Source organism: Pongo abelii, chromosome 18, assembly GCF_028885655.2.
Source record: "Pongo abelii isolate AG06213 chromosome 18, NHGRI_mPonAbe1-v2.0_pri, whole genome shotgun sequence".
NCBI lineage: Eukaryota > Metazoa > Chordata > Mammalia > Primates > Hominidae > Pongo > Pongo abelii.
In genome coordinates, this window is record NC_072003.2 from 25,987,868 (window position 1) to 26,014,142 (window position 26,275).

The 26,275-nt window shown below is 50.8% G+C and overlaps 1 protein-coding gene and 1 non-coding gene across 6 annotated transcripts in view; both read right to left on the reverse strand.

Annotated features, from left to right (window-relative positions):
• POLR3E (RNA polymerase III subunit E) overlaps positions 1 to 23,432 on the reverse strand; it is a 36,835-nt gene extending 13,403 nt beyond the window's left edge. The window contains exons 1-13 of one of the 5 annotated variants that reach the window (XM_024233580.3): positions 23,282 to 23,431; positions 17,774 to 17,847; positions 15,584 to 15,634; positions 12,600 to 12,677; positions 11,784 to 11,899; positions 11,314 to 11,396; positions 7,090 to 7,197; positions 6,688 to 6,734; positions 5,606 to 5,725; positions 4,132 to 4,217; positions 3,779 to 3,823; positions 3,612 to 3,703; positions 1,870 to 1,990 (exon numbers count right to left, since the gene is read on the reverse strand). In XM_024233580.3, coding sequence (XP_024089348.1) covers positions 1,870 to 1,990; positions 3,612 to 3,703; positions 3,779 to 3,823; positions 4,132 to 4,217; positions 5,606 to 5,725; positions 6,688 to 6,734; positions 7,090 to 7,197; positions 11,314 to 11,396; positions 11,784 to 11,899; positions 12,600 to 12,677; positions 15,584 to 15,634; positions 17,774 to 17,809 — 983 coding nt within the window. In that variant the 5' untranslated portion in view covers positions 17,810 to 17,847; positions 23,282 to 23,431. Of the gene's footprint in view, positions 1 to 1,869; positions 1,991 to 3,611; positions 3,704 to 3,778; positions 3,824 to 4,131; positions 4,218 to 5,605; positions 5,726 to 6,687; positions 6,738 to 7,089; positions 7,198 to 11,313; positions 11,397 to 11,783; positions 11,900 to 12,599; positions 12,678 to 15,295; positions 15,412 to 15,583; positions 15,635 to 17,773; positions 17,853 to 23,281 lie in introns of those variants that run through there. The other 4 variants (XM_024233579.3, XM_054533631.2, XM_054533633.1 and 1 more) reach the window with 4 other exon arrangements.
• A 164-nt stretch (positions 23,433 to 23,596) lies between these two features.
• Positions 23,597 to 23,678, reverse strand: TRNAL-AAG (transfer RNA leucine (anticodon AAG)). The gene has a single exon. It is a non-coding gene; the product is annotated as a tRNA-Leu (tRNA).
• Positions 23,679 to 26,275: the final 2,597 nt, after the last annotated feature.

The following is a 26,275-nucleotide window of genomic DNA, read 5'->3' on the forward strand; positions in this document are numbered from 1 at the left end:
CGCGTGGAAAGGGAAATAACCACCAATCTAGAATTCTAGAACGAAGGTGAAATAGACATTTCCAGACACACAAAAACCAAGGAAATGCATCACCAACAGACCCACGTTAAAGGAAATACTATAGCATTCTTTAGGCAGAAGGAAATGATCCCAGATAGAAACTTAGAGATGCAGAAAGAAATGATGACTAAATCATAAACATGTGAGTAAAGAATATTGATTGACTGGATACAGTAATGTCTTATGGGGCTGAAAATATACAGAGAATTAAAATACACCAGGCCGAGCGCAGTAGCTCACGCCTGTAATCCCAGCACTTTGGGAGGCCAAGGTGGGTGCATCACCTGAGGTCAGGAGTTCAAGACCAGCCTGGCCAACACAGCAAAACCCTGCCTCTACTAAAAATACAAAAATTAGCCGGGCATGGTGGCATGCGCCTATAATCCCAGCTACTTGGGAGGCTGAGGCAGGAGAATCGCTTGAACCCGGGAGACAGAGGTTGCAGTGAGCTGAGACTGTGCCATTGCACTCCAGCCTGGGCAACAGAGCAAGACTATCTCAAGACAAATAAAAATACACCAATCCTGTGCGCTCTTCGGCAGCACATATACTAAAACTGGAACAATAGAGAAGATTGGCAAATTAAAAAGGTAAAAAAATATATATATACCAATCCAGCAGTGTATGAGGATAGATATAAAATATTCTAAGATCTCTGAATAGATTGGAATGGGGTAAAAAGCAGCAATTAACATTAAAATGTGTTAAGTCATGAATGAAAGCTGAAAACTGTAGGGTAATCAATATATGAGCCCAAACAGTATAACTTCCAAGTTAGCAGGAAAAAATAGAAACAGAAATGAATCCAGCAGATGGTAAGAATGATATAAAAATCCAATGTAGGCAGGACAAAGGGTACTATAGGATGACTATAATTAAGAACAATTTATTGTATAATTTTAAATAGCTAGAAAAGTGAAGTTTGAATGTGCCCAACACAAAAATGAGAAATGTTTGAGGGGATAGATATGTTAATTGCCCTGATTTGATCATTACATTCTATACATGTATTTAGATTTCACACTGCCCCCATAAATAGGTACATTATGTGTCAATTTAAAAAATGTTTAAATGCAGCCGGGCACAGTGGCTCACACCTGTAATCCCAGCACTTTGGGAGGCCGAGGCGGGCAGATCACGAGGTCAGGAGATGGAGACCATCTTGGCTAACACGGTGAAACCCCATCTCTACTAAAAATACAAAAAATTAGCTGGGCGTGGTGGCGGGTGCCTGTAGTCCCAGCTACTCGGGAGGCTGAGGCAGGAGAATGGCATGAACCTGGCAGGCAGAGCTTGCAGTGAGCCAAGATCGCACCACTGCACTCCAGCCTGTGGGACAAAGTGAGACTCTGTCTCAAAAAAAAAACAGTTTAAATGCAATGTAGGCAGGACAAATAGAAAGCACTGTAGATTTAAACCCAAAGCACTAGTAACTGCATTAAATTTAAAAGGACCAAATGCTCCCATTAAGAGAATACAGCGTAGGCCGGGCGCGGTGGCTCACGCCTATAATCCTCACACACTGGGAGGTCGAGGTGGGTGGATCACTTGAGGTCAGGATTCGAGACCAGCCTGGCCAACATGGTGAAACCCATGTCTACTAAAAACACAAAGATTAGCTGGCATGGTAGTGGGCACCTATAATCCCAGCTACTCAGGAGGCTGAGGCAGGAGAATCGCTTGGACCTGGGAGGCAGAGGTTACAGTGAGCCGAGATTGCGCCACTACACACCAGCCTGGGCAACAAGAGTGAAGCTCTGCCTCAAGGAAAAAAATAAATAAAAATAAAAAATAAAAAAAGCAACTTACCTCTTCACCACCCAGTTCCCTTGGACCAACATCGCCACCTTCTGTATGCCCCGCAGAACAGCCACGGAATCGATGGAGGGGCCCAGGAGGCTCATCAAGTTGGCAAAAGGCATGACCTTCACTGAGGAGGACGCAGGAGACATCAGACAAGGAAGAGGGGCCGGGCCCTTGCCTCCCCTCCACCAGCAGTCTGCATAGCTTCAAGTTAATGTAATACCCCCAGAATGTGATAACTAACAGTAATGACACCCATCATAGCCAACAGCTGACACTCTCAGGCTGTTCACTACATGCCAGGCACTGGGCACCTCATGAAATCTGAGGATTCTATGAAGTGTCCCTTGAGGAAGACTTGAGGGGTGCCTCAGGAGGAAGGCTCTGTTACTACTCAGACCTGGAAAGTCTTCAAAGCTCACCCATGATCTCTTGGCTAGGAAGTGGCAGAGCCAGGAAGTGAACCCAAGCCACCTGGCTCCACTTGGTGCCCTCAATCACTGTGCTCTGCTCCTGCCCAAGTGAGCCCTGGGCAGGGCCCAGGGAAAGTCCAAAATTTGGCTGGGTGCTTTGGCTCACACCTGTAATCACAGCACTTTGGGAGGCCGAGGCAGGCAGATCACTTGAGGCCAGGAGTTTGAGACTAGCCTGGCCAACAAGGCGAAACCCCATCTCTACTAAAAATACAAAAATTAGCCAGGCGTGGTGGCGGGCACCTGTAGTCCCAGCTACTCTGGAGGCTGAGGCATGAGAGAATTGCTTGAACCCGGGAGGCAGAGGTTGCAGTGAGCCGAGATTATGCCACTGCACTCCAGACTGGGTGACAGAGCAAGACTGTCTCAAAAAAAAAAAAAGTTCGAAGTCCTCTGCAGGAAGGAAGCCTACAATCCCGAGCATATCACGGAGCTCCCCTCACTCCTTAGACTCCTAAGAGCTCATGGTGGCATCTCAAAGGACGAGCCCAGGTTCTGTGGCTCCATTCTGAACTCAAGGATCAGGTCTGTTGTTCACCAGCCATGGGTACCCTAAAGGTTCTGGCACTCAGAGTCCTTTGAGAAAAGGAGACCAGTCCTTATGGTGCTGGGTCTGGTGAGGGTACCCAGAAGCAATGCCAGTGAAGACACTGTCATGAAAATGACCCTAGTTGAGCCGGCGCAGTGAGTGGCGTCTGCTTGTAGGCCCAGCCACTCGGGAGGCTGAGGCAGGAGGATCACTTGGGCCCAGGAGTTACACAGCAAAACCCCATGTCTCTTTAAAAAAAAAAAAAAAAGCTCCTAGTCCATGTTCACCTGCAAGGCCCCGTACTTTAGAAGCCTCCTCTCTCTGATTCCTCACATTGGCCCCCAGGAACTATCATTAGTCTCTTTTCACAGAAAAACAAAGCCTCAGAAAGGTTCGTGACCTGCCCAAGAGCATGGCAAGCAAGTGGTGAGCATGGCATGGGAACCCAAGCCCGCCTGCGGGGGCCAGCCGCACTGCCGTCCTGCATTCACAGGAACCCCAAGCCCGTCTGTGGGGGCCGGCCGCACTGCCGTCCTGCATTCACGGGAACCTGGGCTGCCTGCGGGAGCTGGCCGCACTGCCATCCTGCGTTATCTTTCCAGACAAGGATGCAGCTGCAAAGCTGGGCAGGCTGTGGGCAGCAGGGGCCTCTGGCCTTGCCCCCTGGTCCTCACTGTCCCACAGAGTCCATTCCTCAGGAGCCAATGGGACCGGGGCCCCCAGGAGGGCAGGGGGTGGGCACCCACCATTCTTCATCAGGATCTTGATCTGATCGGCCAGAGGCAGCGTGCGCAGCTGGGCCATCGACAGGACGTTGCTGGGGGCCACAGGCTTGTCTCTGGGGAAAGCAGAGGGCACAGGTTAGAGGCAGCCAGCCCGGAAAGGGAGAGGGTGTCCTGCCGCCTCTACTCACTTCTCCTCCTCCTGGCTGGGTGGCATCAGCATCATCAGGTACTCACTGCAGGGACACGGCAGGGGCAGAGGCTCAGGGCTGATCCAGGCTGGACCCTCCTCACCAGCCACCCAAGTGAGGGTCTGGGGAGCGGGTGCAGACAGCCCATCCCTGCCCTCCCCCAGCAGCCCTGAGCCCCTGCAGAAAAGGGGACCATCTCTTTCCAGGCCCACCCTCCTGGCCTTCTCCATGGGACAATGGGCTCCACCCTCATGCTAGAGGAGGGGCCACAGTCCTCTGGAGGGATCCACACCAAGGACCCCTGGGGACCCTGGGCGGGCATCCAGTTTGCATGCTGGCCCAGCCCATCCCACCTGGGTGACTTGACGAGCTCCGTGTTCTCCACCCCGCTCGAGCCGGGGCACAGCAGGTACTGACGCTCATGCTCAGAGCGACTGTCCTGTTGGAGGAGGGCAGGGTGTGAGAGGAGCCTCAGCTGATGGCCCCTCCCCCAAGGCCTCCCGTCTTCCACTCCATGGCCAGCTACAGGACCACATCCAACCTCCTAAGCACGGCACCCAAGGCCTCTGACGTGGCCTCAGCCACTCATCTTCCTGGCCTTATGACCTGCCCAGCCCGAGCCCCCAAGCCTAGATGCCTTGTCTATAACACAGGCACACCACCAGCAATGACAAAATGATGGCTAACGTTCACTGAGCATCTAGGATGTGGTGGACTCTGTTCCACTGACTGTAAATATACTAACCCATCTCACCCTCAAAATAACTCAGCAAGGTAGGTACTATTATTATTACTCTCATTTTATAAGTAAGAAAACTGAGGCTCAGAGAGTTTAGCTAACATGCCTAAGGTCACGCAGCAGGAAACAGCAGTGTCTAGAAGTTTGACCCCGAGTCTAAGGGTCTGTTAACACAAATATCTTCCAAGAAGGTTCCAGAGAAATCAGGAGTTGTTCCCCACCCCAGAAAATATTGGGAGCCCTGGCCCATGGTGTCTTTGGAAGCTTCCTCACTCAGTACACAGTTTCAAGGGTTAGGTTCTAAAGTCAATGCACCAGGGCCAGGTGGTCGTGGCTCACGCCTGTAATCCCAGCACTTAGGGAGCCTGAGGTGGGCAGATCACTTGGAAGTCAAAAGTTCGAGACCAGCCTGGCCAACATGGCAAAACCCCATCTCTACTAAAAAAACAAAAACAAAAAAATTAGCAGCTGCCTGTAGTCCTAGCTACCTGGGAGGTTGAGGCAGAAGAATCACTTGAACCCGGGAGGCGGAGGTTGCAGTGAGCTGAGATCGAGCCACTGCACTCCAGCCTGAGTGACAGAATGAGACTGTCTCAATAAATAAATAAAAAATAAATAAATAAAAATAAAATTAATAAAGTCAGCGTACCAGATGAAAACCAAGTATAGTAAAAAAAAATCCCCCGGGCAGGTGTGCTGGGAACTCTGGGATGGCAACACACGACCAACTCTCTAGGACAGAACCGGAGAACACATCTGGCCTGCGTTTAGGGCCTGGGCTGCAGCAAAAATATGTTATCAGGCACTAGCCCCACTGCAAGCCCAGCAAGATGCCCATGCCCAGGGGCCAAACCCCACCCAGGGAACCAAGGACTTGCATCTTTTTCTCTTGCTCTCCTGGGGCCCACGCTAAGTGGCTCGGCTGGAGTGAAGTGTAAACTGCCCACAGGACTCGATCCTCTATCTGTGGCTATGACTCATGAATTTGACTTAAGTTCAAGGTGAGACATGGAGGCCACACCATGACCCTTCCAGGCACTGGGGTGTTTCCCCCAGGACCCCACGAGGCCCCGCTCACCCTCACTCACCCTCAGGCCATAGTAATGCAGGTGGACCCAGGGCTCCTCTGCGTGCTTCTTCTGCAGGAACTCATAGGACTGCACACGGCGCTGGCGGGCCTGCTCTGACTCCGGCCGGGAGAACCGCACCTGCGGTGGGAAGGGGAAGAGGTCATACCCTCAGGCCTGTGACCCTTGCTGGGCTGCCGTCTCAGCCCCTGCCAGAAGACCAGAGACCTCCGTATAGGGGTCTTCCACTCTCCCTTCCTTTCCTAGCACAGGTCGTTTAAATTCCGTTCCAACCGTGTCCCTCCCAGAGCTGCCTGCACACGCCAGGGAACGGCTTATACTTGCTTGTGCCTGCCCAGCCCAGAGGCTTGAGGGGGATTACGAGTCCCAGGAACCAGAGCCAGCAGAGTCCTTAAAGCGGACAGACCCAGGACGCCTTTTCTAAGTTCCCCAGAGTGGAAGGGAGTTTCTAAGGTCCTAATAAGCTACGGAGAGAACAGGATGAGCTCCGTGCTCCACCTCCATGTCCGTTATGCCCGTGTTCCCCAGTCCTCAAGGACATCCAAACACTCACCACTCTCTAGCCATACTTGTGTATCATCATTCTATGTGTAGCATTTTTCTTTCGGTACTACTCATTTTAATCTAAATATGCTTAAATAGGGAAAACTTTACAAACCATAAATGGAAGGTTAAGATTCTTTGAAAAATCTTTAAAATTCAGGAATAACTATTAAAACGAAAACTATTCATCCGTGCCCCATAAAGAGGATAGAATCACAGTTAATTGACTTTGGTTCTGTTAAGATACGGGTTTCATCGCAGAGCTGGTCTGCGGGTCCTCAGGGCTCCTGGCCCCAGCTTCCTGCTCCCAGGTGACTCTAGCCAAGCCCCAGGCACACATCTCCTGGATCCAGCCAGGGCTTCCGTCTTGTGTATAGCTGGAACAACTCAGGTTGTTCCCTCCAGGTAGCCCAGCAAGAAGGCTCAAAAGCATGGACCCTGTTTGCTCCACCTGCTTTCTGCGAAGACCTGCTACCCCCTGGTTTCCGGTCCTGCTGCCGCCCAGGCAGCACCCTCCTCCTCCAGGGGCCAGGGCTCACCGTGATCTGCTTAACATCGTCTTCTGCCTCATCCTGTGAAGAGTCCCCTGCTGCAAGAGAGACAAGCCACTGACTGCAGTCCTGGGGAGCCTCCACCTCCCTTCTCTCAACCCCACCCGCCAGGGAAGCCTCAGGCTGGGGTGCTGGGAGTTCTCCTTACAGAGGGAGCTGCCTAAGCCGGTGGTTCTCAATCCGGGACAGTTTTGCCCCTTTACCCCGGGGATACTGGGCAATGTGACCTTTTTGACTGTCACGACTGTGGGGTGGGTGCTTCTGGCATCTAGTAGGTAGAGGCCAGGGATCCTGCTAAACATCCTATCATTCCATCCCTCTTTCCAGGACCAAGCCATCCCCCCCAGGATGATGGCAGGCAGGCAGCAGGGCTGGGGATCCCGGGCTCACCCTCGTTGGCCGCCTCCCTCTCCCGGTGCTTGGCGTCAGCCTTATCCAGGTAGGAGAAGCTGGGCCGCAGCTGCAGGATGCCATGTAAAGGTGTCAGGTGGAGCTCACCTGGCGGAGGAAGAAGGGCTTGGACTCCACTCTAGAAACCCACCAAGTTTGGCTCAAGGGAGTCACCAAGTCCCCCGAAGGCCTAGGTCCACCATCAAACCGCCTCCCATTCCCGCTGCAGCACCCAATCCTAGAGTCTTGGGACCACCAGGCCAGGGACCATCCCCAACTCCACCTGGCCCTGCTGGACACAGCAAGCACACAGCCCACACTAAGACAGGAACCTGGACTCTTCTGTTCGAAGCCACTTCCTTCAGTCCCACCTCCCAGCCTGGTTCCACGCCCCTCTCCCCAGCTGCTTGCTTTGCCACACTAGGCAGCTAATCCTCATCAAATCCACCCTGCTGTTTACCCTCCAGGCCTCAGCCAGATCACCCTTACTGTCCCACCCCACACACCTGGATTTCCTCTCCTTTTTATCCTCCACCTCTTCCTGCCAAAATCCCACCCGTTCCACTAGGAAGTCCACTAGTGCCACTGTGGCTGGAGAAGAGGCCCTGCTAGAACTGGGTGGAGTGTCCACATGGCCTCTGATAAAGATGATGACTTTCCCTCCTGCTGCAAGGGATGTGGCTTTCAAGAATTACATGCTTGAGACATGGGTTCTAAACAGAACGCGTGAGTTATATGACACTACTTTTGATCCTATCCCGTTTTGTTTCCTAAGTATTCAGATTAGTTTCGTTCGTTGCTTTTGAGACTAAATACTTAAGCACCTTGTACTTTTTTTTTTTTTTTTTTGAGGCGGGGTGTCGCTCTGTCACCCAGGCCAGAGTGCAGTGCCATGATCTCGGCTCAGTGCAACCTCCACCTCCCCGGTTCAAGTGATTCCCCTGCCTCAGCCTCCCAAGTAGCTGGGACTACAGGTGTGTGCCACCAAGCCCGGCTAAATTTTTTTGTATTTTAGTAGAGATGGTGTTTCACCATGTTGGCCAGGATAGTCTCGATCTCCTAACCTCGTGATCTGCCCGTCTTGGCCTCCCAAAGTCCTGGGATTACAGGTGTGAGTCACTGCGCCCGGCCATGCCTTGTACTTTTTACCAGCTTTGGGACAAGACTCACATACCATACAGTCCACTCATTTAAAGCATACTAATCAATGTATTTTTTTTTTTGAGATGGAGTCTCACTTTGTTGCCTAGGATGTTCAGTGGTGCGATCTCGGCTTACTGCAACCTCCACCTCCTGAGTTCAAGCGATTCTCCACCTCCTGAGTTCAAGCGATTCTCCTGCCTCAGCCTCCTGCGTAACTGGGATTACAGGCACTCACCACCACGCCTGGATAATTTTTTTGTATTTTTAGTAGAGATGAGATTTTACCATGTTGGCCAGGCTGGTCTCGAACTCCTGACCTCAGGTGATCTGCCCACTTCGGCCTCCAAAAGTGCTGGGATTACAGGCATGAGCCACCACTCCCAGCCATAATTCAATGTGTTTTAACATATTCACAAAGCTGTGCAGCCAGCACAACCAATTTTAGAACATTCTCATCACCACAAAAAGAACCAGGCAATCCCCACTCCACTCTCCCACTAGTCCCTGGTAGCCACTAATCTACTTTCTGCCTCTGTGGATTTGCCTATTCTGGACATTTCACATACAGCCACACATCACTTAATGATGGGGATACGTTCTGAGAAATTCATCGTTAGGTGATTTCATCGTTGGGCAAACATCACAGAGTGCTCTCATAGAAACCAAGACAGCAGAGCCTACTACACGCCTCGGCTCTATGGTATGGCCTATTGCTCCCAGGCTACACGCTGTACAGCATGTTACTCCCCTGAATACTGTAGACAGTTGTAACAGAATGGTATTTGTGTATCTAAATATACCTAGGCTGGGTGCAGTGGCTCATATCTGTAATCCCAGAACTTTGGGAGGCAGAGGCAAGAGGATCGCTTGAGCCCGGGAGTTTGAGACCAGCCTGGGCAACATAGCAAGACCCCATTTCAACAAAAATTTTTTAAAAAAATTAGCCAGATGTGGTGGCATGCCCTGTAGTCCTAGCTACTCAGGAGACTGAGGGAAGGCGATTGCTTGAGCTCAGCAGATAGAGGCTGCAGTGAGCTATGATCACCACTGTACTCCAGCCTGGGTAACAGAGTGAGACCCGGTCTCAAAAAAAAAAAAAAAAAAAAAAAAAACCCAAAACAAACAACAACAAAAAAACCCTAAACAAAAAAGGTACAGTAGAAGTACAGTATAAAAGACTAAAAACAGCTTATAGGACTGAAGCTGCTCTGGATGACAGGGAGTGGTGAGTGAACGTGAAGGCCTATGACATTACTACATGCTACTGTAGACTTCATACACACTGCACACTTAGGCTACACTTAATTTATAAAAAAAAAAAAAAAAAATAGGCTGGGCGCAGTAATTCATGCCTATAATCCCAGCACTTTGGGAGGCCAAGGCCGGTGGATCACCTGAGGTCAGGAGTTCGAGACTAGCCTGGCCAACATGGCAAAAACCCTGTCTCTACTAAAAATACAAAAATTAGCTGGACGTGGTGGTGTGCACCTGTAGTCCCAGCTACTCGGGAGTCTGAGACAGGAGAATTGCTTGAAACCGGGAGGCAGAGGTTTCAGTGAGCCAACATTGAACCACTGCACTCCAACCTGGGCAACAGAGCAAGACTCCCTCTACAAAAATAAATAAATAAATAAATTTATGAAAAATATATCTTTATTGTATATGCTTTTTTTCAAGACAGAGTCTTGCTCTATTGCCCAGGCTGGAGTGCAGTGGCGGAATCTCAGCTTACTGCAACCTCTGCCTCCCAGGCTCAAGCAATCCTCCTACCTCAGCTTCCTCAGTAGCTGGGACTAAGGGATGTGCCACCATGCCCAGCTAATGTTTGTATTTTTTGTAGAGAAGGGATTTCACTATGTTGCCCAGGCTGGTCTGGAACTCCTGGGCCTGCCTCGGCCTCCCAAAGCGCTGGGATTATAGGTAGGAGGCAACACACTCAGCTATATGCTTTTTACCTTTTTTTTTTTAAACTTTTTAAACTTTCTACTAAAAACTAAGACACAGGCCGGGCGTGGTGGCTCACACCTGTAATCCCAGCACTTTGGGAGGCCGAGGTGGGCGGGTCACCTGAGGTCAGGAGTTTGAGATCAGCCTGGCCAACGTGGCAGAATCCCATCTCTACTAAAAATACAAAAATTAGCCAGGTGTGGCGATGCATGCCTGTAATCCCAGCTACTCGGGAGGCTGAGGCAGGAGAATCACTTGAACCCAGGAGGCGGAGGTTGCAGTGAGCTGAGACCGTGCCACTGCACTCCAGCCTAGGCAACAGAGCGAGACTCTGTCTCAAAACAAAACACTCAAAACAAAACAAACAAACAAAAAACTAAGACACAAACATACAAGTTCACCTAGGCCTACACAGGGTCAGGCTCATTAAGACATCACTAGGTAAGCCAATTCTTCAGCTCCATTATAATCTTACGGGACCACCATTGAGTATGTGGTCGGTCGCTGACTGAGACGTAATCACACAGCGCGTAGCTGTGAGTGAAGAAGCATATGGCTTCTTTCACTTAGCACAATGTTCTCAAGGCTCATCTGCGTGGTAGCATCAGTGCTTCATTCTTTTCCGTGGTCAAATAACATCCCATTGCGTGAATGGACCACATTCTGTTTCTCCATGAATCCAGCGGATGGGCATCTGGGTTGTTTCCACTTTTTGGCTATCATGAAGATGCTACTATGAACAACTGTGTATGGTTTTGTGTGGACACGTTTTCATTTCTTTTGGATAGATGCTGCCTAGGAATGGAATTGCTCTGTCATAAGCTTCATATTTAAAGACAAAATTCTGTCCCCAGACTTATGTTAGCTACTTGTATGTATCTGTGTCCCGGGAGGACAAATGAACCTGAAGACCCATCCCATCTGGTCAGGCAGTGTCCAGCCAGCAGTCCACAAAGGTGGCCACTTTCAGTCCCCTGACAATGTGTCATTTCTGTTATTTCCACATCTGCCCGTCCCCGACAGGTGTCTAGCTTTCAGAGCAGATGGGAGATGGACACCAGGCTGGGGAGGTTCTCTCCCTGCCCAGCCCCCCCAGTGCCATGTCCCCACCATGGGATGCCCAGCCCCGGGTACCTTGCCTGTAGAGTGCAGCGGCATAACGGGATGTGTTACTGGTGGTCTGGGAAGAGCAGAAGGTCTGCTTGTCCATCAGCTTCCTGGAGCACAGGGAGAAGCAACATCACAGGGGAAGGCAGCTCCGAGCCAGGACCTGTGGCCACAGCGCACTCCACCCCCTAGACACTTTCTGAATTGCCACAGCCAGGGACCAAGGCCGCAGGGCAGCCTACGCGGGTCTCAGGAGGGCAGCCTGGGGATGAGAAAACCCATGGCCTTGTTTGTAGACCAAGAGACAAGGAGTGGGTAGGAGCTCTGGGACCAGCTAGTTCAAGAGGGCAGGGTCTGAGACAGGCCCAGCCCTCCAAAGGCTGGGACACTGGTGGGGGGCCCAGTGATGGGGCAAAGGGGGTCAATGTCTTTAAGGTCTTTCGGAGGCTCCTGTGTGAACGCAGGGAAACCGGACAGGCTTGGGGCCTGGAACTCACGAGGAATACGTGCTGGTCTCGTCGGCGCAGGCCCCGTCCACGTTCAGCGCGATCTGCTCCCCTTTGCTGCGGCAATAGTTGGGATTCAGGGTGTCGATGGCCATCTCAAGCTCTACCTGGAGGTACCAAGCACCCCCACCAGCTATGAGGACCCCAAGACATGGTTCCCCAAGGGACATCCCAGCCCCGCCATGGCCACCTCCTAACCAGGTCCCTGCCCAGAAGCGGGACTGACACATGTCCCCAAGGGCCCCTTGACTTTAGTCCACACCAAGGGCCACAAACCCAAATTCCAACAAAAATGTCAGAAGGAAGTGGAGAGTCCTGTAATCTTGTTTGTCCTCTACTTCACTCCCAAAGACCTAAATTAGGTGCCAACACTTAAAAATCAAGAGATTTCTCATAAAAATCCTTATTTCCCACTTCTCTTGAAAAGCCAGCGGAACCAGCAATACTGGGACGGCACTTCCATGTGGCTGGAGGGGCTAGAGCTGCAGACCTTCCATGGACAGGCGCTAGATTCTCTTCCTATCAGACCTACTCCATGCTCACCCGCCCGCCCCCGTCTTATCCTGGGAACCTAAGCTCACATGTGGCCCCATTCTCTCATTCATCAGCCTCATGCGTCCCTGGCCTCTCTGGAGCTGCCCATCCCTGTCTTTCTGGACACTTTCCTTCCTCAGCTTTCAAGGGCCTGGGAGCTGCTGGTTCTCCTACTTCTCCAATGACTCCTTCTCTGAGCTTCTCACCTCCACTGGCTCCCATCCTCATCACCCTTTCTTCCCGCCCCCCACTGCCCTCAGGGGCCAGCCCCACCTTCTGCTGCTTGGGCTTGATCTTGGCTGAGAGGTGTGGAATGTCATCGTAGGTCATCGAGGCTGGACGCACAGGGTACTGGGGAGGGGAAGGGAGCCATTAAGTCCACTCTGCCCAGCCCTGCCCAGAGCTGGGCCCCGGCCAAGAATCAATAGCTATCTCCAAGCCCACCCCAAGCAGAGACCGGCCTTACCCTACCACAAGGGTACCAGCTGCCCAGCACCACCTGCAGACCTATTCTCATCAGCTCCCCACGGCCTCCTTCCAAAGGGCCACTGCAGGATGTCTCTGACTTCCGAGGGATGTGCCTACACACAGGAACCCAAACCGGCAAGCTGCTGCTCCAGGAACCCACAGAGCACGGCCATGGGAGGTGAGGATGGGGGTCCAGGGCCTAACTACTAGTGGACAGGCCATCCGGGGAGAGAAGGACGAACAAAAGGAGTCCACGAGGAAGCAAAGAGCGAAAGCAACACCGGCACGTGCTGCTCACTGCTGAGGCCAGACGATGGGCAGGTGGGAATTCGTGATTCCATTCGCTCTCCTTATCTGGTTGTGTGAGCTTCCTCACAAGATGCTGGAAATGAGAGCCAGGCAGCCATGGCCTGCTCTTATCTTTACGTGAATGGCTCACACTGCAATGCGCTCAACATGCAGGGGCTCCTGTCCACATCTGTCCTCACAGTACACTGTCCCTGTCTCTCTCAGGTGAAGGAGTCAAAGTCTGGACCCCTGCTCAAATGCTCTGCCTGGTCTGACAACAGCCTGTAGAATGAGCCTGGTGGAGGCATGGCAGTGTGGAAAATAGGCCCTTTCAGATCAGCTACATTCTAGCGCAAAGAGACGGTCATTTCCTAAAAGCTCACTCACACAGCAAAGCCCTGATTCCTCCCTGCTTCCTGGGCTGGGGCTGGGGGCAGTTCTGAGATCACCTGACTGGGGGTGGGAAGGATGAAGGGCGCAGGTTCTGGAATCACAGGCCTGGCTTCCAGTCCTCATCCTGCCCCTTGCTAACTGTGGACTTGGGCAGGCACCTCGCCTCCCTGAGGCTAAGCAGCCTCACCTCCCAAGGCCGCTGTGAGCATGGAGGAGGCAAACAGAGCCAATGGTGGCTCAGGGTTTGGAACTCTGGACACACGGGGGTCACTGGCACCTCCACCATCACTTTGCAGCCAGTCAAGGAAGCAGGGTAAGCAGACACACAGGACAGGCCCCATTCCCACGGCCCATAAGGGTGAACCCCAGGGAGTGGAGGCCAGGCCCTCCCAGCACAGGCTTACAACATCGCTGCTGTGGCGTGCCCCAGGCCTCCGTGCCCGTGAGGGCCTCCCTGTGCCTCGCGTTCTCATGTGTATCATGGGATACGAACACTGACTCTAACTGTGGGAATGTAACATGGGGCAGAGCAGCCCAGCAGTGCCTCAAAAAGCTAAACGCAGACCCAGCAATTCTGCTACCAGGCATATACCTAGAAGAAATGAGAATTCACGTTCACATAAAAACTTCTATGTGAATGTCCATAGTAGCATTATTTATAATAGCCAAAAAGTAGAAATAACCCAAATACCCATCAGCTGATGAATGGATAAACAAACTGTGGTCTCCCATAAAATGGAACATTATTCATCAGTAAAAGATCAAATATTGGCTGGGAGCGGTGGCTCACACTGTAATCCCAGCACTACGGGAGGCCAAGGCGGGCAGATCACAAGGTCAGGAGTTCGAGACCAGGCTGGCCAACATAGTGAAACCCCATCTCTACTAAAAATACAAAAATTAGCTGGGCTTGTGGCGCATGCCTGTAGTCGCAGCTACTCAGGAGGCTGAGGCAGAATCGCTTGAGCCTGGGAGGCGGAGGTTGTGGTGAGCTGCAATCAAGCCACTGCACTCTAGCCTGGGCAACAGAGCAAGACTCCATCTCAAAACAAAACAAAACAAAACAAAACAAATCAAATATTGATGCAGGCTATAGCTACCATGTGGATGAGCCCTGAAAACATCGTGCAAAGTGAGAGCAGCCAATCACAGCAGGCCACATATTGCATGATTCCAGCTATGTGAAAAGTCCAGAATAGGCAAAACCATAGACAGAAAATAAGGGGAATGGTTGCCTGGGGTTAGAGGTGGGAATGGGGGGCACAGACTGATCACTAACAGGCATGGGGTTCCTTTAAAGGGGGACAAAACTGTCCCAAAATAGACTGTGGCGCTGGTTGCACAGCCCCATGAATAGACTGAAATCCATTGCATCACACACTGAAATGGGGAAATTGTGTAAATTCTATCTCAATATATCGGTTATAAAATGTAATAATCACCACCACAGGGTTATCGTGGGGTTAAAGAGGTAACTTAGGTAAATGCTTTAAACAGTCTGCATACGGTCAATGCTCAATACGTGTTGGCCACTATGACAAGCTGCTGGCCCAGCGGCAAGGGGAGGGGGCAGAGGTAGCAACCCGGGGCCCTCACAGCTGGTAGGACTGAGGGCTCACAGACGCTGCCATGGAGCTGCCCTTGGAGCCTCCATGACAACAGCGGCCATCATCACTGGCACTAACTCTGTGCCAGGCGGCATCCTAAACACTTCACTGTGGACTCAGCCCGTCCTCCCGGGGACCCTACGAGGCAGGCATTATTACCATCACCACTTTGCAAGTGAGGAAAGTGAGACACAGAAGGATTAAGAAACTTGCCCACGGTCTCGCAGCTACGGTGTGATGGAGTTGGATCTCAATCCGGTCTGACCCCAGAGCCCCAGCTTTAACTGCTGCACACTTCTGCCTCTCCTGTGTTCCTTCAGTTTTCCCATCTTTGAAATGAGACCAATATTAACCCACCCACGAAAGGAAAGAGACCCCATGACACTCTCCACACCGAGAACCCTAGCTGAGGTTTCCCATCATTTCCTGCCCGTGTTCCTGAGTCCACACCACCCATCCACACCTGCTTCTCCCCTCTTTACCTTCAAGTCCCATAATTACCTGAAACAGATACAGCTTTTCCGCCAGACTCTTGGCCAAGTACACATCAATCTGGGAAGAAGGGAAGATGACTTAACCGGGAGACTGGACACAGTGCTGACGTCCCCGGGCTGTGCCAGCGCTTCCAGCTTCAGTTAGGGGTAGTGGCTCAGGGAAGCAGTTTGGGGAAGGAGGAAATAGCTCAGCTCATGCTAAAAGCAAGGGGATCCAAGGCTGCACACTGTATATATTCAGGAATCCCTCCTGAAAGCTCCCAGGGGAACCAGGGCAAGAGTTCACCTGGTACCCTCACCCAAGTTTACAATCCCCCAGTAAGCACACATCTTCCCTGGGGCTGCACTGATCGGGAAACGTCCTAGAGCCTGGGCAAATGCTCTTCTGAGAGGCAGGCAGGCGAGGGCTCACCTATGCCTGTGCCTCCTGGCTGGGCCCTCCACCTGCCCCTCCTGGACCGACCTGTCACCCCGTCTTAGGGGGTCTGCAAGGCCCTTCGTGACTGATGGCTCCACTTCCTTTCTTCCCAACACTAACCACCCCCACCCCACCATGCAGCAGTTTACCTTCCTGCTTCCTAACTCCTCCTATAAACCACATTCTCTCCTGCCCCTGGGCCTTTGCACATGCTTTTCCCTGTACCTACAGAGCCCTTCACACATGCCTCCCCTGAGCCTTGATTGCTCACTCCTCCAAGGACTTGGCTGAGGCACAACTTGGGCAGGAAGCATTCCAGGCCCTCTGGCTGCAGAGGGTGCTGCCTCTGTCCTCAGAGTCCCTTGGACTTTCTATCCCATCACCAACCCCCTATTGTAACTCCTGCTACTGCAGTGTAGATGCAGCTTAAATGCATCTAAATAACTCAAATCTAATAACTTAGCAACATCCCCCAAGCAAGGAAAAACCACCTCTATTCATCTCTGAGGACCTTCTCCTTGCCCCTGCCCTTCCCACTGGAGGTCAGGCTTCGCATATAAGGAGGCTGAAGGCAGATGCAGTTACTTTTTGCCTTTTGCCTTCCAAAGGTCTAAGTCTTGGGTAAAAGGATTCTGAAAGGTGAGTTTGACTATAAACAGCTTTCTCTAAGAAGGGAAACCTGGGCCGGGCATGGTGGCTCATGCCTGTAATCCCTGCACTTTGGGAGGCAAAGGTGGGTGATCACTTGAGGTCAGGAGATCGAGACCAGCCTGGCTATCATGGTGAAATCCCGTCTCTACTAAAAATACAAAAATTAGCCAGGCGTGGTGGCAGGCACCTGTGATCCCAGCTACTTGGGAGGCTGAGGCACGAGAATCATTTGAACCCAGAGGCAGAGGCTGCAGTGAGCCAAGATCACACTACTGCACTCCTGCCTGGGAGACAGAGTGAGACTCCGCCTCAAAAAAAAAAAAAAAAAAAAATTAGTCAGGCATGGTGATTGGCACCTGTGATCCCAGCTACTCAGGAGGCTGAGGCAGGAGAATATCTTGAATCTGGGAGGCGAAGGTTGCAGTGAGCCGAGATGGTGCCACTGAACTCCAGCCTGGGCAACAGAGCAAGACTCTGTCTCCAAAAAAAAAAAAATAGGGAAATCTGCCTCCCACTGCCTGCACCCGGAGACTCCTGCCTCATCAGTCTTGCCCACAGCCCATTAGCTTCCCAGGGAAGGGAACCCTGCCCTGCTCACTGATGTGTCAGAGCCCCCAGCACACAGTGGTCCAGTGAACAGCTGCTGAATGACTGCATCTGCGTAAGCCTGGGAAGGAGGGACTGTTGAGCCCATTTATTCATTCATTCACCAAATAGTCGCCGGGTACCTGGGTGCCAGGCACCGTACTCGGCTTTGCGGCACAGCAGTGGACGGGTAAGAAAGCAATCAACTGATATCTAGGGGATGACAGGGGCTAGGCCAAGGATGAGTTACCGCCAAGGTAAGGGCAGAGAGAGGCATGGGAAGGTGCAGGAGGGGAGCTGGGTGTGGAAGGGCAGTCAGGGAAGGCCTCTCTGATGAGGTGATGCCAGATCAGAGACCTGAAGGAAGGGAGAGGTCAGCCACGCAGGGGTCTGGGGGACAGCAGAGGGGACCAGGCAGAGGGAACAGCAAGGATTAGGGGTCCCAGAACATCAGCAGGTCCCAGACTGGCCTGAGGATGCATGGAAAAGACCCAATTCCACTGCCTGCAGCCCCAGCAGCAGGGGGCAGAGAGCAGCAGTTACCTCCTGTACAACTGGGTCATCCTCTTCATTGGCCATACTAGAGGAGAGCCAGCCGCGCAGTCCTTCAGCTCGATCTGCAAAGGAGGGCAAGAGACTGGGACCGTCAGTCGTTCAACCAACATTTCCTTGTGCCTGTTCTGCAACAGGCCCTGCACTGGGAGGGGGAGCCCACAACCAACCAACCGACCTTCTTTCTACATCTACTGTGAAGTCAACAATGGATGACCAACCCTATACCCCATCAGCCAGAAGAAATAAAGAAAAAAAGAAACACTCAAGCAGTGGGTGCAAGCGGGTAGACCAAGCCAACACGTGTCGACTGCACCTGCGGGGAAAGGCAAATGACCAGCTTTAATGGTTTCTTCTCTGCTCACAGAGAATTCACTGCCAGACAGAAGGACAGAAGTTGGCTAGTCCCAGCCATGATTAAAACACTGGAGAACTGAGGGCCCTGGGGAAGCTTTAAAGAGGAGCCAGATGTCGAACAGGAAGACAGACAGTCCAAAGCTCTCTGATATTTGATTTTCAAGCTGACTTTAACTCAAATCGTGAGATGACTCTTCCGTGTTTTTGGTCTAAAAATGACCTCTTCACACACTGTTCTGTCCTGTATTCAACACAATGACCCTATGAGGTGTGGTGATTGTCACTGTTTTATAATGAACAGACTGGAACTCAGAGGTACTGTGTGTGTTTTTACCCAAAGTCACATAGCAAGCAGGATGATGAACTGGACTTCAAATCCAGGCTGTCTGACCCCAGGTGACAGGTACAGGTAGGGGAGTTGAGAGGCGGACAAGGCCTTTCTGCTGGGGAGGAGGCATGTGAGGTGCACCTGGAAGAAGAGAGGGCTTTGGGCAAGCCATGACAACAGAGGGGAGGAGAAATTCCAGGAAGAGGGAAGGCTGCAGGTCTCCACGGGGCGGGTTGAGTATTTCAGCTGGTCTGCCCCTTCACAAACCCAAAGAGAAGAGGGGTGGTCATAGGTAGGATGGTACTCAGGCACCCCCAGGCCTCAGCAATTCCCAAACCTCTGCTCTTGGGTGAGACTAGCATGATTTTTTTTTTTTCTTGAGACGGAGTCTTGCTCTGTCACCCAGGCTGGAGTGCAGTGGTACGATCGGCTCACTGCAACCTCTGCCTCCCAGGTTCAAGTGATTCTTGCCTTAGCCTCCCAAGTAGCTGGGATTACAGGCGTGCACCACCAGGCCCGGCTAATTTTTGTATTTTTAGTAGAGATGGGGTCTTGCCATGTTGGCCAGGCTAGTCTTGAATTTCTGACCTCAGGTGATCTGCCCGCCTTGGTTTCCCAAAGTGCTGGGATTACAGGCATGAGCCACCGTGCCTGGCTGAGACCAGCATGATTTTTGTCTGATCCACTTAACATTTGAACTATCTAATATTTATTTATTTTTAAGACATGTCTCGCTCTGTCGCCCAGGCTGAAGTGCTTTGGTGTGATTTTGACTCACTGCAACCTCTGCTTACTAGGTTCAAGTGTTTCTCCTGCCTTAGCCTCCCAAGTAGCTGGGATAATTGGCGTGCACCATCCACCCAGCTAATTTTTGTATTTTCAGTAGAGACAGGGCTTTGCCATATTGGCCAGGCTGGTCTCGAACTCCTGGCCTCAAGTGATTCGCCTGCGTCGGCCTCCCAAAGTGCTGGGATTACAGGCGTGAGCCACCACACCTGCACAAAAGCCAAAGTCTTTATCATCTCATGTAAACCCTAAACAATCTCCTGCCCCTTGACCTGCCAGACCTCATCTCCCACAAGCCTCCTACTCTCCTCTCTGCTCCAAACCCACCTCTAGGGCTTTGTAGCTGCTCTACCCCCCTGATAACCTCACGGCCCCCCCTTCACCTCTTTCAGGTTTTTGCTCAAATGTCACCTTATGGCTAAGACCTTCCCTCTCCAAATCAAATTGCAAACTGCCTCCCCCACCCCTCAATTCCCTTCTCTGCTCTGGTTTTTTCCATAGCAGGTGTCTAACACCATGTGAGAGTTTACAGCTCTGCATCTGTGCCCATCTCTATTGCCACTAAGCTGTAAGCTATGTGAAGGCAGAAATTTTGGTCTATTCTGTCCCTTGTGGTACCCCAAGTGCCTAGCACACAGCAGGCACTCAATACATGTTTGTTGTCTAAATAAATCAACCATGGGAATGCTATTTAATAGGAAGCTACAGAAGGATTTCGGGCAGAGGAAGATATGGAGGGGGTAGAAAGAGAAACTTCAGGGAAACAGCTATCGTAACAGTCCCAGAGATAGAGGATGGAATGAAAATCAGAAGTCGCATCTGGACAGTTTCAGTGCATCTCAACTGTCTGCTGTGCAGACAGAGGGCAGTGTGGAGGGGAGAGCCCAAGGCCTCACCCCATCTGCACCGGCTGCCAAGTGCCACAGACATGTCAAGCTCCTGCCTTCTCTGCAGCTGAGCAGTGGACAACTGAGAGGCTGGGGCCTGCCAGGTGAGCAAGGGGACAGATCATAAGCACTAACAGGGTATGGCCTGGGAGGTTCCCAAGACGCAATTGTTCTTTCTCGGTTATTGCTATGCCCTGTTGGCCTCTGCCCTGCCAGGGATCAGGGAGGCTGAGGTGCCCTGTCAGCTAGAGAGCTGGAGCTCCTTCCTCTGGATAGTACATCTGGGTTGATACAAAGAGTGTCACCTCCCTTCATCCTCCAGGCCGAGGTGATCCAACTCAGTGGCTTTCAAAGTTTTCAGCCTAAGATCCACCACAGTAAGAAATCCATCCTATATAAATAACCCAGAACATACATACAGTTGCGTAACTGAAACAAGGTTTCACATAACCATAACTGTCCCTACTATGCGTCAGGCAGTGATGTTTTCTACTTCATTCAAAACAAAAAATGCTAGCTTCAATTCCCCTAAATTGATTTTACTTCCCACTAATAAATCTCAACCTGCAATGTGAAAAGCACTCATCCAAGCCTCCCTACGGCTCCTTATACCTACCTCCAAGTCTCCCAGCAACAGCGAGTCTTTGGAAAGAAGTAAATCAGGCTGGCATGGTGGCTCATGCCGGTAATCCCAACACTTTGGGAGGCTTAGGTGGAAGAACTGCTTGATACCAGGAGTTCAAGACCAGCCTGAGCAACACAGTGAGACCCCCTGGTCTCTCTTTAAAAAAAAAAAAAATTTTTTTAGCCTGGCGTGGCCTGCAGTCCCAACTACTTGGGAAGCTGAGGCAGCAGTATTGGTTGAACCCAGGAGTTTGAGGCTGCAGTGAGCTATGATCACACCACTGCACTCCATCCTGGGTCACAGTGTGAGACTCCATCTCTACTGGGGGGGAAAAAAAAGCCAGGCACGGTGGCTCACACCTGTAATCCCAGCACTTTGGGAGGCCGAGGCAGGCGGATCACCTGAGGTCAGGAGTTCCAGAAAAGCGTGGCCAATAAGGTGAAACCCCATCTCTACTTAAAATACAAAAATTAGCCAGGCGTGGTGATGCACGCCTGTAATCCCAGCTACTTGGGAGGCTGAGACAGAAGAATCACTTGAACCCAGAAGGCAGAGGTTGCAGTGAGCCGAGATCTTGCCACTGCACTCTAGCCTGGGCGACAGAACAAGACTCCATCTCAAAAAAAAAAAAGTAAAAGTAAATCATATTATTTCCCTGCCTAAAACCTGTCAACTGTCACTGTCACATAAAATAAAACCCAAACTCCTTTCCATGAGCCGCCTAAGGCCCTACATGATCTTATCTCTGTCTTCCCCTCACCATCCAGGCTGGTAGCCACTTGCTGGGCCTCCAACAAGCCAAGCCCCAGTCCACCCCAGGTCCTTTGCACATTATCTATTCTCCCACAGGGATTTCCAAGGTTGCTCCTTTTTATTAAATATCATCCACACCTGCAGGAGAGGATAGGTTCCCTGACCACCCTATTTTAAAAGCCTCCCCCAACCTCCTCCCAGGCCCTACCACATCTGTTTTCTTTCCTTGGTGGGTCTCATCTTAATCTGGAACTACCTGGTCTATTTGCTCAGGTGTTGTTTGTCTTCTGCAATAGAATGTAAGCTCCATGAAGCCTTCCCAGTGCTTCAGTTTCCTCAACTATGAAATGCAGATAATCATAGTTTACTTCATCAAAGCTGTTATGGGGAGCATTACTTTAAAAAAAAAATCCACTGCTGGTTCTCTCAATACCTAGAACAGTGCCTGGCACGAAGCTGACATTCAATATAGTACAAGGAATACTTTATATTTAATCTTCTCATTAGCCCTATCAATAGAGATTTATCATCTTCAATTTAGAAATGAAGAGACTGTGGTTCAGAGATAAGTAACTCATCCAAGGTGGAATGAGGACAGAAACTTGGGTCTCGCTGATGTCAAAGATCCTTATTCTTATTCTTAACCACTATACTGCACAGCTCTCTGATAAAAGGCAGTATGGTTAAGTGGGTAAGAGCTTGGACTCGACAGCAAAACTGTACAAGTTCAAATCCCACCACAGCTGCTTGGCATCTGTGACCCACCTGCAGTGTCTAGGTTTGGTATTCCTCCCTATTTTCATCCCTAAAGTAGGGAAACCAAGTACCGACCTCCAGACCGCTGCGGGGAGAAGTAAGGGAGTAAGGACAGAACGCTAAAAAACGTAACCTCTGGAAAGGTTTGGTATTACTTGACAACATGTTTTCTGCCAACGTAAGCGGGTAATGACGCTAAGCCAGAAGTCAAACGCTGCAAGCAGGAGCGTCACCCGGTTTCTACTGAGCCGTCACCACAACCCTATGAGGTAGGAATTTCTATCATCCCCATTTCACAGATCAGGAAACTGTGGAGATCGCTAAGCTCTCTTCTTTCCGCCTCCAAGCCCAAGGAATTCTAAAGCTAACCCAAAGGAACGACCTTGTTTGTTTACTGACACCTCCTCGGACCGAATGGTCAGGGCCGTAGACGGAGCACAGAGTTGGCTCAGTAAACACTGAATGGTTGCCTGAATAAATGAATGAGGAACCCCGGGCCTCGCCGGGCAGAGGCTAATCCGGTTCAGCTGCGAAGTGGGGGCTCCGGCAGGCGCAGGTGCCCTCCCTGCCCATCGGGGCGGGCCGCCGATCCCGAGCCTCGCTGTCCAATGGGTTTCTGCTCCCTCGCGGGTGGTCAGGCCCCCTTCTCACGCCCACCACGCAGTCCCTGCCGCCAGCCGCCACCACACCCGACGCCGCGGACAGGTGTTTCTTCCATAGGAGGCCTCCCAGGCCCGGGTGGGGCAGGTCGGCTGGACCCTGAGTCACCGCCGCCAGCGTCGGCCGCGGCCTCCCCAACTCCCAGGTGTCAGGTCAAGGAAGTCGGAGTCCGGGGTCGGCCTGGAGCCGGCTGCCCCTCCTCCCCGCCCGAGTCCCGAGAGGCCTCCAGCCGCTAGGCACAGCGCGGCGCGGGCCTCCTTGGCCTACTCGGGAATCTAGCCCAGGCCCACGTCGTGAGTGCGGTCCGGCTCAAGCCCCAGCTCGGGCACTGCCAAGACGGGACTCACCTCTCCGCGGGGGCCGAGCGCGGACGGCGGCAACGGCCCAGTTACCCGCGGGCTGCAGAAGCGGCGGCGGCCCGGCTCTCCTCTCAGGCGGCGGCCATGTTGCTGGTGGAGAAACTCCGGCGGACACGTGGGGGGAGCGGGCCGGCCCCAGCGCTTCCTCTTACCCACAATGCCCCGCCCCGGCGCACGCGGCTCCGCCCCCTCCGCCGCGCCATTCATGCAGGCCGTGAGCCCCGCCCTGCAGCAGGGGGCGCTAATGGCACAAGCAAAACTGAGCAGGGAGTGTATGCGGCGGGGACAAAAACGGAAAAACCCTGGCAGCGGTGGGATTCGAACCCACGCCCCCGAAGAGACTGGAGCCTTAATCCAGCGCCTTAGACCGCTCGGCCACGCTACCTCGCTGTGCCGTGTTGTTGCCAGAAAGCTACTTAATGCTTTTGCATTTGCATTTAATCTGGACATTGCGAGGCGTTTTCGCTGAGGTTTTTTTTTTTTGCTTAACGTGTGTTGAAGCTGATCCCGATAGAATTATTTTAAAAAGCCGTGTCTTGGAAAATAAACACTTGCTCCAGTCTTTAGACCCAGGTTTGTTCCGAATAGGTATTAGAGCAAAACGCATTTTTAGAAACTTTACTCTGAGTTGGATGGTTAACCTGGAGACCCCTGGTTAACCCACAGGTAATCCATACGACCCGGATTGGGTGTCTCCGGGAGAAGAAATTGATCTGATCAGAAACACGCACCAGGGGATCTGACGGCCAAACCCGGGAGCTGGTCTGGGCAGTTGTCTCTGAAAAATTATGTTTAAATTTTTACTTACACAAATAACAGGTGAATTATTGCAAAATATTTAAACTTTGCAGATAAGGTACAAATGCTCTTTGACCTTGACTCGCATCCTAGGCCCCTCCGCCGAGGTAACTAACCATCATTATCAGTTTAATATGTACTATGGTTTGAATGTGTCCCCCAAATTTCATGTGTTGGAAATTTAATCCCCAGTGTGGCAGTATTGTGTGGTGGGCCCTTTAAGAGGTGATTAGATCATGAGGGTGGAGCCCTCATGAATGGATTAATCTATTCATGGATTCATGGATTAATGGGTTAATGGATTAATGGGTTATCTTGGGAGGGGGACTGATGGCTTTATAAGAAGAGGGAGAGAGACCTTAGCTAGCAAGGGAACAGCTCAGCACCCCCTCCATATGATGGCTTGTACTGCCTGGGGACTCTGCAGGGGTCCCCCACCAGCAAGAAGGCCCTCACCAGATGCACACTCTTGACCTTCGACTTCTCAGCCTCCATAACTGTAAGAAATAACTTCCTTTTCTTTACAAATTACCCAGATTCAGGTATTCTGTTATAAGCAACAGAAAATGGACTAAAACACTATATATCTTTCTAGATCTTTTGCTGTGAATTTATATGTTTATATCTATACGGATATATATAGATATATCCATAGAAGATAGCTTTGTTTTTATTGTGTATGGATTTTAACACAAATATTATCACATTATTCATATAGATCTGCAATTGGCTGTTATTTTTCACTAGACTGTATTTTAAAATACCTAGCCGTGTGGATATGCAGATATTAAAAACAAAAATGCACAAAAATTACAAAGAAAAAAATCATCATCCATAGTGCCACCACCTGGCATTAAATTAATGACTTAGTATTGTGGCATTTTTTTCCTTTTCTTTTTTCTTTTCTTTCTGTTTTTTTTGATGTGGAGTGTCGCTCTTGTTGTCCAGGCTGGAGTGCAGTGGTGCGATCTCCGCTCACTGCAACCTCCGCCTCCTGGGTTCAAGCGTCTCTACTAAAAATACAAAAATTAGCCTGGCGTGGTGGCGCATGCCTGTAATCCCAGCTACTCGGGAGTCTGAGGCAGGAGAATTGCTTGAACCTGGGAGGCGGAGGTTGCAGCGAGCCGAGATCCCACCACTGCACTCTAGCCTGGGCGACAGTGCGAAACTCCGTCTCAAAATAAATAAATAAATAAATAAAAATAAATAAATAAATAAAAATAGATCACACTATTACAAATAGAAATTATTAGACCATTGCAAATAGAAATAAGGCTCCCTCCCAAACATTCTCCCCTGTCAATAACTGTCATGAATTTGATGTGTATCTTTCCAATAATTTCTTACATTTTTACATATAAAATTTATGAATAATATATAAAATGGTTATCTGTATGTTTTTCATTTATACAAATGTTAGCACATTGTACTGATATCCTAAAACTTGCTTTTCTCATTTCAACAGTATTATTATTATTATTTTAAGAGAGTGTTGCTCTGTCACCCAGGCTAGAGTACAGTGGTGCAATCATAGCTTACTGTAGCCTAGACCTCCCGGGCTCAAGCCATCCTCCCACCTCAGCTTCCCAAGTAGCCAAGATTACAGGCATGAGCCACTGTGCCAGCCCCAACATTATGTTTTTGAGGTCTGTTATGATGCCTATAGAACTAATTCATTCATTCCATGCCATGAACAACTTTTAAGTTGTTACTAAATTTTTGTCATTACACACAATACCAGGAAGTATCCTTGCACATGGCTCCTTGTCTTATGTATGGACATTTCTCTAGGGTATACACTAGAAATGAAATTGCCGGACTATATTTATACTTTCCCTAGTATTATATAATAATAATATTAATAATAGGCTGGTCTCGGTGGCTCACTCCTATAATCCTAACACTTTGGGAGACTGAGGTGGCAGGATGGCTTGACGCCAGGAGTTCAAGACCAGCCTAAGCAACATCGAGAAACCTTGTCTCTACCAAAAAACAAAAGAAAAGAAATTAGCCGGGCACGGTGGCATGTGCCTGTAGTCTCAGCTACTTGGGAGGCTGAGGTGGGAAGATCCTTTGAGCCAGGGAGGTCAAATCTGCAGTGAGCCGAGATTCAGGCACTGCACTCCAGCCTGGGTGAGAGAGTGAGACCCTCTCTATATAGATATAGATATGCATATATTTTTC